Here is a 15446-nt window from a genome sequence, read left to right as displayed (position 1 = left end):
AAAACACAATCCAATTAAAAAATGGGCAGAGAACCTATGTTTTTCCAAGGAATACATACAGATGGTCACCAGACACATGGAACAATACTCAACATCACTAATCATGACAGAAATGCAACTCAAAACCACAATGAGACATCATTTTACATCTGTCAGAATGGCTAAAATAAATCACACACACACACACACACGAAATAACAAGTGTTGGTGAGAATGTGAAAAAGAAGGAACCCTCATGCACTATTAGTGGGAATGTGAATTGGTTTAGCCACTGTGGAAAATAGTATAGAAGTTTCTCAAAAAATCAAAAATAGACTTACCATACGATCCACTAATTCTACTACTGGGTATTTACTAAAAAAAAAAAAAATAAATAAAAAAGAGAGAGAGAGAGAAGAAAACACTAATCCAAAAAGATATATATATATATATATATATATATATATATATATATATATACCCTTTATTTATTGCAGCATAATTTACCACAGCAAAATAGATAAATGAGTAAAGATGATGTGGTATAAGGGCACTCGGGTGCCCGGGTGGCTCAGTTAAGCATCCAACTCTTGATTTCCACTTGAGTAATAATCTCAAGGTTGTGAGATCAAGCCCTGTGCCAGGCTCCACACTGAGCATGAAGCCAGCTTAGGATTCTCTCTTTCTCTCCCTATCCCTCTGACCCTTTCTATCCCTTCATCTTCCCCAGCCTCCACACTCTCTCTAAAGGAAAAAAAAAGATGTGATACACACACATACAAACACAATGGGATGAAAAAAAGAAAACTGGTATGTGTATTTATGCACACACACACACACTCACACACACACACACTCAGGCATTAAAAAAAAAGCAAGAGATCTTGCCATTAGCAACAACATGGATGAACCTACAGCATATAAGACTAAGTGAAATAAGTCAGGCAGAGAAAGACAAATACCATGTGATTTCATTCGTATGTGGAATTTAAGAAACAAATGAACAAAGAAGGGAATTAAGTAGAGAAAACAAATTGGTGGTTGCCAGAGGGGAGATGGGTGGCTGAGAAGAGTAAAATAGATAAAGGAGATCAAGAGCAGTGAGTAATGTATAAAATTGTTAAGTCATTATATTATACATCTGAAACTAATGTAACACTATATGTTAATTAGACTTCAATAAAAATGGTTCTCACTCTAAACCATATCTAGGAGTGGGGTCCAGGTATATAATTGTTTTTAAGTCTCCCTATGTAATTATATGTTTAGTTGAGGTTAAGAACTACAGATCAATATTATCCAGGTACTTTACTAATTACTGTATTCAACCTCATCATCAAACCTGAAAAATTGTCTGGCATAATGAGGCAAAGAATTTAAAGTAATAAAATAATCAAATGTGAAATGATTATAATAACAGATACAATAGATCCAAAAAATTAGTATTCTTTATCCTAGTATCAACTAATTATTTTAAAATATATTTGATATTTCAAATGGAAAGGCAACTATTTCTTATTTTTGAAAGATGGAAAGAAATACATCTCTGTAATAGAGCTTGCCAAATATTGCCTTATTTGGAAAAATTCTAGATTTCTAGACAGATATTTCTATACAGATGATTTCTTATAGTTACTTCACCATTAATGACTATTATTCAACACTGAGATTTGCAAAGTCATTATGACACAGTAAATACTTAGAAATATTATTTAATTAAAGTATCTAGCTGATGAGCTTTCACTTGTCAGTTCTTTAGTTCAATGTGATTGTGTTTTATTAATAAGTATAAAATATATTTATTATTTTCTGAGACCTTCTAAACCATGTTTAATTTCCACCAAATTTGAAAGCAAGAATATTTTAATCTGAGGACTATCTGTTACTCTGAAGTTCTAATATTCTCACAATCTTTAAACTAGAATACAATTCATTCATTATATCTGGTATATGTGGCTTGACTGAAATATACTTCATTTTGTAGTGTCTTGAATCTAGATGAAACATGAGGAATTTCTATTCAATATTCCCATGACTGATATTAATAACACTCAGAAATAAAAGAAGTAGCTATTTCCTATATTATGATATGATTCATCTATAAAATTCCTAAATGATCTGGAGCACCTGGGTGGCTCAGTGGGTTAAAGCCTCTGCCTTAGGCTCAGGTCATGATCCCAGGATCCTGGGATGGAGCCCCACATGGGGCTCTCTGCTGGGTGGGGAGTCTGCTTCTCCCTCTCTCTCTGCCTGCCTCTCTGCCTACTTGTAATCTCTGTCTGTCAAATAAATAAATAAAATATTTTTAAAAAATTCCTAAATGATCTAAATAGTTATAAAATATAACTAGCTGTGTGTATAGAGGTGATTTTTTGTTTTTCATTTTGCTTATGACCAAAAATCTTGAATTCCTTCTTTGTTCAGCTATAGAATAAAGAAATAACATTGGAGAAGATCTTTTTTCTTTCAGGAAAAATCACTCAGCACTCCTTTTAGATATGTAAATATAAGGCAAATAGGTACCCCTGCCCTAGAAGAAGAATATTTAATGAAACCTTGACAGTCTCTTCCAGTGTCTCTTGATGTAAGAGAGGATAACAGGAGGGTAATTTGCATAATTACCAGGAAACCTCAGGAGAGAAAGGAAAAACAAGACTGCTTTCCTTTCATTTCTGAAGTTCAGTGTTTTTCCCAACTATCCTATGAAATAAGACAACTGACTGGATCAGAAAGATTTCCAAGAACTCATGAGAAGAACCTACCATGTGGGAAATATAATATGCACTGGGATCTGAGTCCAACACCCAATATCAGTTATGGTTCTAGCTCAGAGTATAGCTAAGTGTGGAAGACCTTCCTGGTGTAGTCATCTTGATAAATTTGGGAATCTAGGTATGAAAATAAGCCTCAAAGTGGTGTCACCTGAAGAAGGAGAAATCCTCCCTGAAAAGGCAGTCTGCCATGGGATGTCACTACTGCTGGTGGAACTCCAAACCAGGTCAACAACTGGGATGGAATGATTTCATTTACCCTGTATGTCAGTGGGCTATTGCAATGGTATATGGATAGCATTTGATTTTGAGGGGCCACCCATTTTTAAAAGTGATATTTTAGAAATTCAAAAGTGGCAATGACAATTTTAAAAAAAATCATTGCTCACTGGTTACCTTATGACATTTTCTATTTCTCTTTTCACAAAATGTTAAAAACAAAAACAAAACAAAATAAAACAAACTGGTGCTCTTGACCTGATTAAATTTTGGGGGGGGGGTTGGATAATTCAGGCAGAGCAAGAATGGTCCTAAGAGAGGTCTACTAGACTATATAAAATCAAGTATGCCATTTTGACCCATGCTACTCTGTAGTGTATTGAGGTCTTGAACATTGTATTGAATATTGAAGTCTTGGGCAATACATAAGAAGTAAGAAATAAAATCATGTTGAAAACAGACTGTAGAAGGTACACTGGAGAAGCAGAGAGAGTGGCCAGGAAATAATTACAATAGTCCAGGTAAGAGATGGTTGATAATGGTTGTGTGGTGATTAAAGGCAGATGGTAACAAGTGATCAGATCTTAGAAACATTTTGAAGGCGGGACAAATCTAATTTCTTTACAACTTGATGTGGGGTGTGAAACATAGGGAGGACTTGAGGATGACTTGATATTCTTCACCTTGAGCAACTGGAAAGGCAAAGCTTCCATCATCTGAGATGGGGAAGATGCAGACAATTTTGGGGGGTTTGGGGATACAAGAGGTAAATTTTGAACAATTTAAATGTGCAATATCTTTTAGATGCACAAGTGGAGATGTTCAGTAGGCTGCTGGATAAATATGTTTGGTTGTAGAGTCTGAAGTAGAATTAAAGTTTTGTAAATAATTAGCTTATGGATACTAGTTAAGACTATGAGACTGATGGTAATCATTGAGAGAAGAAACTGGGACTGAGACCTGGGTCACTCCAACATTAAGAAGTCAGGAAGAAGGGGCACCTGGGTGCTTCAGTCAGTTAACCAACTGCCTTTGGCCCAGGTCATGATCCCAGGGTCCTGAGATTGAGTCCTGTATTGGGGCTCCCCTGCTCAGCAGGAAGCCTTGCTTCTTCCTCACCCTTTGCCTGCTGCTCCTCCTGCTTGTGCTTCCCTGTCAAATAAATAAATAAAATCTTGAAGAAGAAGAAGAAGAAGAAGAAGAAGAAGAAGAAGAAGAAGAGGAGGAGGGGGAGGAGGAGGAGGAGGAGGAGGAGGAGGGGGAAGAAGAAGTAGAAGAAGGAAAAAAAGAAGTAGTAGTAGTAGTAGTAGTAGTAGTAGTAGTAGTAGTAATAGTAGTCAGGAAGAAGAATGTGGTCCAAGAAAGGAAGGAGACTGAGACAGAGCCACTGGTGAAGTAAGAGAAAAACAGTGTGGTTTCCTATAATGTCAGTAAATTAAAAAAGGGCGGGGATCAAGGAGGAAAGTGTGATCTACTAAAACATCAACGACAACAAAGGTTGACAATTGGCCACTGTATTTACCAACATAAAATTAGTGATGATGGCAACAGGAGTGGTTTCTGTGAAATGGTGGGACAAAGACCTTATTAGAATAGATCTATAAAAACTGTAAAGAAAGCACCTGGGGAAAATGAGTAGACAACCCCTTTGAAGAGCTCTGTGGCAAAGGGGAGCCAAAAGAGAGCAACAGCTGTTGGAAGAAGTAAGGTCAAAAGAGAATATTTTTTTTCTTTTAGTTGGAAGAATTTTGTATGTTCTAGGAATGGGATAAAGAAAAAAAAAATGACAAGGAAAGCACAGTAAGAATTGCTGGGGGAGTATAATTGATAGATGACTGCTAGAGACATCAACACAGGAGACCACAAAGTTATCCTTGTATAAGGTTTAGTTTTGAATTTTTTAAAGATTCATACTCAGTCTATTAAGCCCTTTCATCCCCTTAGACACATGGACAAATTTAAGACTTTGCTTAAAGTGCATACTCTTATGTTTTGAAATCCATGAAATCAGGTAGTTGATACGCTGCCTTTCTTCAGCCACGTTCACTTTTAATATTTGTATCCTTATACCATTTGCATCGGCTCCTCCTGTTCACAAGCTGTAAGACTTTGAGCCAGTAATCTTTGCTCTACAAACCTCACAGGGTTATTGCAGGGATCCAATAAAACAATTGTGTAAAAGCACTTTTGGAAAGCTGTAAAAGGCTTTATGCCAGTTATTTATCTTGTTCATTTTGGTGTGTAGCCTTTGTTAAGCAGATTTCCACAGAGGCTTGAAGAAGGGTTTGCCTATCTTTAAAAGGCCAGAGCCACCATTAAGGAATATTCTTCAGAATACTCATCCTGGCATATGCAATTTCCCTGCAGATAAAGGGGATTTCTGGTCATACAAGTTTAGAAAAAGCAGAATACTGCTCCTCTTGGAGCCCGAGAATATTAAAATATAAATCTAATGAATACTACAGTTCAGATGCTAGTTCAGAAAGTATAGCACAAAATTTCCTAATATTCCCATCCTAGGAATTCTCTTTCTGGGGGAGTGAATTCTATAAAACACACATTAAATTCCTAGCAAACTTGTGCTTTGTGAGATACGATAAGATGGATAAACTCTACAAAAGTGAAAAATAAAAGTAGGTCAACCACAGAGCATCTGAATAATAGACTTAAATTTTTCCTGGATTGACTCAGCAGATCAGACAAAACAACAGAAAAAGAAGAAAAAGTGCTTGTACTTCTATACAACACTTTAAGGAAGCAAATCCTTGGTATAAAATAAATACTCAAATTATGCCAATAGGATGGAGGTAAATGAACACACTTTCTGTCAAATTCTGTGAATCATTCTTTTAAAGTCTGAAGATAACCAGCTGCAGCAACTGTGTGCTTTTTTCTTCTGCCCTCATATCTGGGCTGATAATATGATACTGAATTTGCTCTCAAAGATAGACAAGTCAATTCCCCTTTCTCTTCCCATCTAGTAAGGTCACAGTTAAAGCATAAAAACCCAGGCACTGCATTCAGAGAGATTTATTTTGAGTTTAACGAGCTCCCACATAACATTAGAAGATTTCTATTTCTCATTTTTGCTATTGCATATAGAAGATGCCTGACTTTTGGTCCAAAGCTTTTTCTTCAACTGAGCTCCTATAAAACTGACATGGCACAACTTCATGTACATATGAATGAACCATGGAACATCCTAAACTTGGCTCTTCTGGGCCCTTTTGTAGCCAGTCATAGACCTCTAAGCCATTCCAGCCATATATATCACAGGCTACACTTGGACCTCTCTTTCCTGAGAGGTGCGCTAACTCCAAGATGGCAAATTCATAAATCCCATCCCTTTGCTTGGTTTCATTGCTTGGAAATTCAAATAAAGAATAAAAGAGAAGTATACACAGTTGCTATGAGGAATTAGATTACAATATATGGGATCAATGCACAGAGAAAATATTCTATTAGGGCTAATCAGATGTAAACAAATACAAATGATGATTATCTTTGATATAGAGAAGAAATTGGGGCCTAATCAATAATATATAAAATAAGCCACAGTTAACAAAGACTAAATTTCTGGAAGAACAGTTGCTGGCAGTAGTTGACATGTAGTGAGGAAGGCACATAAAAATAGCCAAAATGCAGTGAATACACTGAAGACATTGCCATAGATAACTACTTTTAACTAGAACTTAGCGGACTCTGAAAGAAAGGCATTTGTGCCAAATAATGTTTATTAGTATTTGTACTTTTTTAAAAAATATTTTTTTTTTATTTATTTGAGAGAGAGAGAGGGAGTGAGAGAGAGCATGAGAAGGGAGAAGGTCAGAGGGAGAAGCAGACTCCCCATGGAGCTGGGAGCCCGATGTGGGACTCGATCCTGGAACTCCAGAATCATGACCTGAGCTAAAGGCAGTTGCTTAACCAACTGAGCCACCCAGGCACTGTATTAGTATTTTTGAATAGAAATATGGTATATTTATAAGCCAAACACTTAAATGTGCAGCTATCAGCTTTGTGTGAGATAATGCAGTATCTTCATATTATGGTATTTCATAATAGGTCATAATAGCATGATGAAATAAAATCCTTTTGTCATCACTGAGGATCACATTGCTCATGTATTAATTTTTTCTAAGTGCCTATTTTTGTCTTTAGTGGCTCATCTAAAATACAGCATCGTAGTGCTAGAAATCCACAAAACCCTTAATTTTGGTAAAGGCCCATGCCGTATTTCATTTCTTATAACACTTCAGCTCTATGTCCTTCATGATCAAAGTTCTATGAAGCAAACTCTATAGACTTAGTTCCTAGATTTTCTGATCTGAGGATTATTCTTAGCACTGATTTTTCATTTTATTTTGTGAATTTTTTGGCCATAATTTTTTTGCTTATCAGAACAAAGGAACTAAAAGAATGTGAATAAAAATCCATATCTGATTTTGTATTTATTCAGCTTTTTACACTTACATATTATTGTTGCTTAAGTTGTTATGTTACATTTTAACTTCAGAACAATCATGAATTAATGTCAGATTCTAATAGAAGAGAATAAATAAGAACAACAATTCTAAAAAGTGATCAAGCAGCTTGGTTCATTCAGAACACCTAGGTTCAAAGTGAGGATAACAAGCAAAGGAAACTTGAGGGGAGCAGAGAGCCACCACCCTAGAAAGGGCCTCACATCGTAAAATGTGCTTCACACTTTGTAATGTCACTGACAAATCAGCCACTTCCTTCACCCTTAGCTCTGTGAAGAACTAAAATAATGTATCAGTCACTGAGGAATAAGAACTGTCAAAAGGTACTGCACATAGTAAAATTCAACTATTGTTTTGTGCGACTTCTGTTTTAGTTTTACACATATATGCAAACAGACGTAATAATTCAGAGTAAAAGGTTGAAATTAAATTGTATTTCTTTTTTTTTTTAAGATTTTATTTATTTATTTGACAGAGAGAAAGAGAGAGAGATCACAAGTAGGCAGAGAGGCAGGCAGAGAGAGAGAGAGAGAGAAGCAGGCTCCCTGCTGAGCAGAGAGCCTGATGCCGGGCTGGATCCCAGGACCCTGAGATCATGACCTGAGCCGAAGGCAGAGGCTTAACCCACTGAGCCACCCAGGCACCCCTAAATTGTATTTCTTATAGTCGTTAGCAGATAGGTAGGTCTCTAGGATCTGGGGGTGGGAGACAGCCCAGGGCAAAACAACAAAGAGAGGTCCATATACCATAAATGTAAATATTTAATGATTATAAATCCAGTCAGCAAACTGTCAAGAAAAGTATAACCTGTTATTTCCCTTGAAAGGATACCTTCACATTGACTTTTAGATCAAATTCTAAATAATAATTCTCAGTCTCCTTAAAGTTGTATGGCAGGACTTAGCTAGCTATGGCCCTTGGGCTGTAGTCTGCTCACCTTATCTCAGTCTCAGCTCCTTCCAGAGTACTGGACTGGTTTTGCCTGAATAGATACCTCAGCCAGCACTTTCATTTTATGGAACCCCATCAAACAGGCGCCCCCTGGCCACTCCTTCAGTCTAGGAATGGGCATACTAGAGTTCAGGCAGATACAGACATTGCTCCTGGGAAGAAATCAATAAAGGCCTGGAGGCAGGTGAAGGTCAGTTTGGTCAGAGAGTCTGGGCTTCCAGGTACCTGGCATGTGGTCAGGAAGGGGTGGTGGTGTGGCTCACAGGTGTGCAATTTCCCCTGGTCTCCTGAACTTCTCATCCTGTAGAGGGGCAAGAGGGCCACAGCAAGGCCCACTAAATCATGGACCTCTCTTGCCTAGGTTTAAGAGCCATACTTGTAGTGACCAAAAATTTGGACTGCCATTGCCTTGGGGATCTGTTCAGAGTTAAAAAATAAATAAACAGATAATGATAATAATAACTTGAAGAAGTTGTGGGAAAAATTAAAAAAAAATTAAGAGCACACTCTTGGATAGAAAATCAGCTCTATGATCCATATATACAATGGAGTATTATGCCTCCATCAGAAAGGATGAATACCCAACTTTTGTATCAACATGGATGGGACTGGAGGAGATTATGCTGAGTGAAATAAGTCAAGCAGAGAGAATCAATTATCATATGGTTTCACTTACTTGTGGAGCAAAAGGAATAACATGGAGGACATTGGGAGATGGAAGGAGAAGTGAGTTGGGGGAAATCAGAGTAGGAGACAAACCACAAGAGACTGTGGACTTCGAGAAACAAACTGAGGGTTTTGGAGGGGAGAAGGGTGGGGTGGTTGGGTGAGCCTGGTGGTGGGTATTAAGGAGGGCATGTATTGCATGGAGCACTGGGCGTGGTGCATAAATAATGAATTTTGGAACACTGAAAAAAATTAAAAAAATGTAAGAAAAGGGGTTTAGATAAAAAAAAAAAGAAATCAACCCTAAAAAACAAGGGAATATATATATATATATATATATATACACACATACATATAATAAAAGAAGAAAAGATCAGAAAAACTAAGATTGGGTAAGAATGAATTTTTGTAAAAACTCAACAGTAACACATATAGAAGTCATCCAGGCATATGAGAAGGAATGTCAGAGCATAATCTTTTCTGGAGGTGAGAATACCAGGGTTGAGGTCCTGCTCTGGACCAAGAAGTCCTTTAATCATTCTAAGTAAGTCTCAATTTCATTACTGGTAAAATTAAGAAAAGGAAAATCTCAATAAACTTTGGAAGTCTGATGTGTTAAAAAGTGTAAGTGATTTTTTAAAAAGATATCTAATCAAGATGCTCCCACATTAACATACTTCTCTATCTTCCCATTGCTTTGGGAATAAAATTAAACTCCTTACCATGTCCTACAAGAACTTACATAATCTGACCCTGTTCACTGCTCCATCCTGTCTCCTGCTGTTCTCTCCCTGGACCACTAGGTTTCAATGACCCCATCATCCTTTCTTCCCAAGAATGTGCCAGAGAAGCTCTATGCCACCATTGGTACATTTGCACTTAGTGTTTCCTTTGCCTCAAAAACTCTTAAGTTTTTCCATGTGGTTGAACCTGTGTCATCTTTCAGGTTTCAGTTCAATCCCCACCTGTTAAAAAAGTCCTTCCTCGCCATGTCTATGTAACATACTTCACACCAGTCCCTTGGTCACATTCACTCCCTCTCATTTGTTTATTGCCTGGGCCCCCATCTGCCTTGTTCATTACTATGTCCCAACCACCCAGACCAGTACCTATATCCTAATACCTTCAATAATGTTGCCAATAAATATTTATTGAAAAGTGCACAACCATGAAAACATAGTATTAATCAATATTATAACCATACTATTTATGGCCTATAATTAAGTTTTGTTTTTCAGTGTCTCTACTCTTTACAACAAAGCTGTAAGTTGGGTATGACTATTTACCAGTAGCTGATGCTCTGGCAAGTTAATGTGCAAGTTCACCCAGCTAGTAACTGGCAGAGATGGAATTTGAATCCAGGTGCTGACATGAAACAAATCATTATTCCATGCTGCCTCTCTGACACCTCCTATCACAATTAATTTATCTCTCCTTTAAACTCTAATATCATTTTTGACACTACTTATTTATCGTGTTTTGCAATATTAATTGGGGCATGCTGATTTTTCGCTCTACTTTCTCAGCAAATTTATTACAGAGGTGATGTCTTCTGACTCTCCACCAGTGTCTAACATCCCACTTATCCACATCACTTAGCAAGTATTTGCAGCTGCAAAAAATAATTGGAAGTACAGAATACATGAGTCAGGAGCATTATTATCTCCTTTACAAGAGCAGTGTATTTATGCAAAAATTTAACAAATTAATTCTCCTCTAGAAATTAACAGGAAGAAAGTCATTGAGCCCAGTTCTGAACTTTCAGTGGGGTAAAATTTAGTGTCCTGAAAGATTTTATTATCCTCTGAGTATTTACGTTCTTCTAGAATAACTGATGAAATTTATGTCCCACAGAAACATTTAAACTAGTTTCAGTTAAACTTACTTTTTCTTTTAATTTTTTTAAGTGTTGAAAACAATTACATAGCTTTTCTATGAGTAATAAGGTCTGTTTCAGAGTGTGCTTTTTTGAGACTATTTTTATCAACTATTTTGTCAACAGGATTCTCAAGCCACTGAGATAAAACATCTGTTGGTTAATAACCCACCCTGACTATGTAATTTAAGTAACTTTACTACCCTAAGCAAAGGGTAAATCCTTGTGACTAGGATTTACAAGTCACTCTCTGGCAGTTCCATAGTATCTCACAATGGTTTTCTGTATATCTCCCCAACCACCATTTTGCAATTTATGCATTAATACCACAGTAATCCTTCACTGACAATCTTCATTGCGCAGACACTCCCCAAAACATTATTTCCTTTTTTTGCTTGATTAAAAGCAAAAATTAAGTGGTAGGATTTAAATTATAATCCCATAATACTTGTTATTCAGTGGTATTGAAATACTTTGAATAATCAAGCAACAGAGAATAATTTTAAAAAGTAAAGATGCTTTATAACATTTATGTATGTAAGTTAGGAGTATTTATATAAGGATAGTAAATATAATGATAAGGATATTATTTCATATTTTATCCATAAATGTCAGCAGTTAGAATATGGAGGGGATCTAACATACAGCAAGGTGGCTATTATCAGCAGTATTGTATTATATACTTGGAAGTTGCTGAGACCAAATCTAAAATATTCTTAGTATATGTAACTGCATACACACAAAAGGTAATTAGGTGAGATATGAATGTGTTAACCTTATTGTGGTAGTTTCTTCACAGTATAGACATATGCTAAATCACCATGTGGTATACCTTAAATTTACACAATGTTATGTGTCAATTATATCTCAATAAAACTGGAAACAAAGAAATGGCAGGCAAACAAACATGTTATGAATGAGTGAATGAATAAATAAATACATGAAAATAAAACTGATGGTAACTAGAGCTAAGAGGATTGGGAAGTAGATTAAATATATGATGAAGATTAAGAGGTACCATCTTCCAGTTATAAAATGAATAAGATGTGGAGATGTGATATACAACATAGGGAATATAGTAAACAATATTGTAAAAATTTTGTATGGAGACTGATGGTCACTATACTTATCATGGAGATCAATTTATAAGGTATATAAATATCATCAGATCACTGTGTTGTATACCTGAAACTGAAATAATATTGTGTATCAATTATACCTTAATAAATAAAAAAACAAAAACCTCTCAAATTTTCAAAATACTTTCCTGAAGGACATTTCAGGGGTAATATGAATTGAAACAAGTCACTTATTTTAAATTAGAAAAAAATACATACATGATGATACATATTTTAGGCCTAAATTGGAGGAGAGGGGCATGCTATTTTTAATAATACCAGTGTATTATTACTTTAAAGCATTTGGAAATTACTCTTCTTATATTTCTGGGAAATTGGGAAAAAGAGAATACCAATAACTACAATGTTTAAAAATCTTTAGTTACATCCATAAGGAAGAGTAAGTTAGCAATGGCACAGAATCTCTCTTCTACGCTGGCTGACATGCCTTCTCCATGAACCAAAAGGCAAAGAAAGTTAGAGACAAGTACTTTATATCGCTAACTACTCAGAGTCCTCAGAATATGTGCAGTCTAATAGAAACAAACATCTATTATACATAGGTCCTCATCCAGATACTAGAACCATGAATTGTCTTACTTTCTAATGCCTAGATATTTGGTAGTTATATGTTAAAATAAATGACATTTGAAAAAAAAAAAATGTGTGTGAGTACTCTCTCTCCTGAAAGTACCAGATGAACGCTTTAAATATCAAATGGTTTGTTAGGGAATAGACAAGATCTCAAGTTCTTTCTGCCTTTCAAAACATATTTCTTTAATTCTTGTCTGGATTAGCATAAATACATCATTGTTAAAGAAAAAAACAAAACAAAACAAACCACACGCAATATTTTGTCACTTCTAAGAGAAAAAGGCTTCATGACCACAAAGTCCATTTTTACACCCGAATAAGTAGAGAAAATATATAGCACTGTATTACTGATGACATAATTAAAATGAAACAGTAATAGAAAATTACAAGTTAGTTTCCTAAAGTGAGTTTTGAGTGCAAACAGCTTATTCTCAAGAGCTAGGTGATTTGTTTACCGGACTGATATCAGTTTAAATTTCATTCAAATTTGAAATACAGCTCATGAAACCTAGCCATCAGACCATAGTTTATTTTTAATACTCAGCTTAAGAGTTCTATAAAATACATGGATAAAGGCTAAAATAGTGAAGCCTTAAATTAAGAGCTCTTTGCCTCTCAGCCACCAGAACTGATGAGTGTCAGGAAATTAGTCTGGTTGACTTGGCCCCCTTTGCTGTCATACTTGAAGGAGGAAATGCGAGAAGCCCCTCCATTTGTTTCAACTGGATAAGTAAGGAAGTGTTCGGTTTATTTTCAGCTAGGAAGACTGGTGCTTTTGTTTCATGGTCCAGTCCCTTGTTTCTTGATCTCTGTTCTGAAACCTCTTGCCATTGACAATGTCACTTATTGCTACCTAATTCATGCAGTCCTGATGTTTAAAGATCAACCATCTGAAGATGTAGCTGGTAATGGCAAATAACCCCACAGATTATCTAAACCTCAGGCACAGGATATGCAAACTCTTCATCATCTTTATCTGAGTCCAGACCGACCAGCAAGTAACCTTCCTTTTGTTCTGGAAACAAATGGGTTAGCCCAGAAAAGGGCCAGACAGACAGATGGTGTTCTTACCCTGGGTAGAACCCCCAACCAAAGGAAAATCTTTCCCTTCTAAAAAGAGTAAAAGTCCCAAGAGTTCCGGTATCTTTTAATAAAATTTCTCATTAACAGGAATACTGTTAGGACCTTCTTAAACACATGGAAAATGCCAAATAGGAGATTACTAAAAAATTCTTGCAGTGATACGCCACAGATGAATTGCCAATTGTACATAATACCATTTATAAATCAAAAGTATTGTTATTATACTTAGAATTCCTGGATATATATTAAAGATACACCTATCTGTGCAAATATATTTATTCAATTATATATATGTTCAATTAGATATATAATTTAATTATTTCAGAGAATCATGTTAAGTATCAAGTATTGAGAAATTCAAATATATATTTATATATTTAAACACATGCATATTATTTTTAAGAAAATCAAATTAAATCACCAAATGAAAAGTCATCATGACTTTTTTTTTTAAAAAGATTTTATTTATTTGACAGACAGAGGTCACAAGTAGGCAGAGAGGCAGGCAGAAAGAGGGGGGAAGCAGGCTCCCCACCGAGCAGAGAGCCCGATGTGGGGCTCGATCCCAGGACCCTGGGATCATCATCATGACCTTTTGACCAACAAATCAAAACATAATAAAGAATGTTTATCACATGGACTTCATATTTCATATTTTTGTCAAATGACATAGAAAGTAAATATTTCTAGGTAGGACCATGTCATCTGTGTCATACCTTTTCATGGACTTTCTGGCCAGGTTCCATCCCTTCAAGATGTTCTGATTCTGTGGACCCCTCACTTGATGCCATTTTTCTTTGTATATGAACATTTTGTTCACGCAAGGCAACAATCTGCAAAATAAAAGCACTATGCCTTAAAAATCTAAAATAGAGCATAAAGTATAGAATAATTGAATTTATTTAAATGTGGCTAAGAACAAATGAATACACACAAATAATTAGAAAACAAACCTTAAATTTTATTCATATTTTTACTTAAAAATATTTTTAACATTTAGGTTAGCATTTTGAATAATAATTACATGAATACGATATTCATTGAAGAAAATATTTTCTAGTCGGAAATGTGTCTAAATTAATGCCATGATCCATGTGGTATTAATTCAGAAATTAATTCAGAAATTACTTTTTAAAATTAATTTATGAAATGTGATTAAAATTCATATCAGTTTATATTTTTAAAGTATAAAAGGAAGAGAAATGAAAACATTGCAGGCTGAAGGCAGGTTACAAGCACATTCAATCACTCTAAGAGGTAGCATATCTGTAATTTTAAAATAAACAAAAACACAAACTGGACTTAATTTTGTGCCACTGTCATGAGTACTTAGAATTAAATGCATCTCATTATCCTTATTTTAATGGCCATTATCTTAGTGCTGCTAGTTCAATTAATTTGTAGAAGACTTCTCAAAAAGCAATTCATTCTTGAAAATTTTCAGCTCCACTTTTCATAGTATTTTCAACTAAGAAAGATTCTCAGATAGTTACAGTTTAAGTGATCTTAGTAATAAGAGAAAAAAATAACATTCTAACATTTTTAAATGATGTTTTAAGATACAGTTGCTATTTATACATATTTTTGAAGGTATTTTACATTAATACCATAACATTAATTTCTTGGCAAATCCTATAATATAAATGATGAGGGAATAGAAGGCTAGCTGAGGACAAAGCAGAAGCTGGCACTCTACACACCCACTCCC

The 15446-nt window shown here is 35.4% G+C and overlaps 1 protein-coding gene across 16 annotated transcripts in view; it reads right to left on the bottom strand.

Annotated features, from left to right (window-relative positions):
- PPFIA2 (PTPRF interacting protein alpha 2) overlaps positions 1-15446 on the bottom strand; it is a 488573-nt gene that overhangs the window by 139157 nt on the left and 333970 nt on the right. For all 16 annotated transcript variants that reach the window (XM_082742763.1, XM_082742772.1, XM_082742771.1 and 13 more), the window contains one exon: positions 14455-14571. In XM_082742763.1, the coding sequence (XP_082598889.1) occupies positions 14455-14571 (117 nt within the window). The remainder of the gene's footprint in view (positions 1-14454; positions 14572-15446) is intronic.

This window comes from Mustela nivalis (assembly GCF_964662115.1).
Source record: "Mustela nivalis genome assembly, chromosome: 7".
Classification (NCBI taxonomy): domain Eukaryota; kingdom Metazoa; phylum Chordata; class Mammalia; order Carnivora; family Mustelidae; genus Mustela; species Mustela nivalis.
This window is presented reverse-complemented; position numbering and strand designations above follow the sequence as displayed.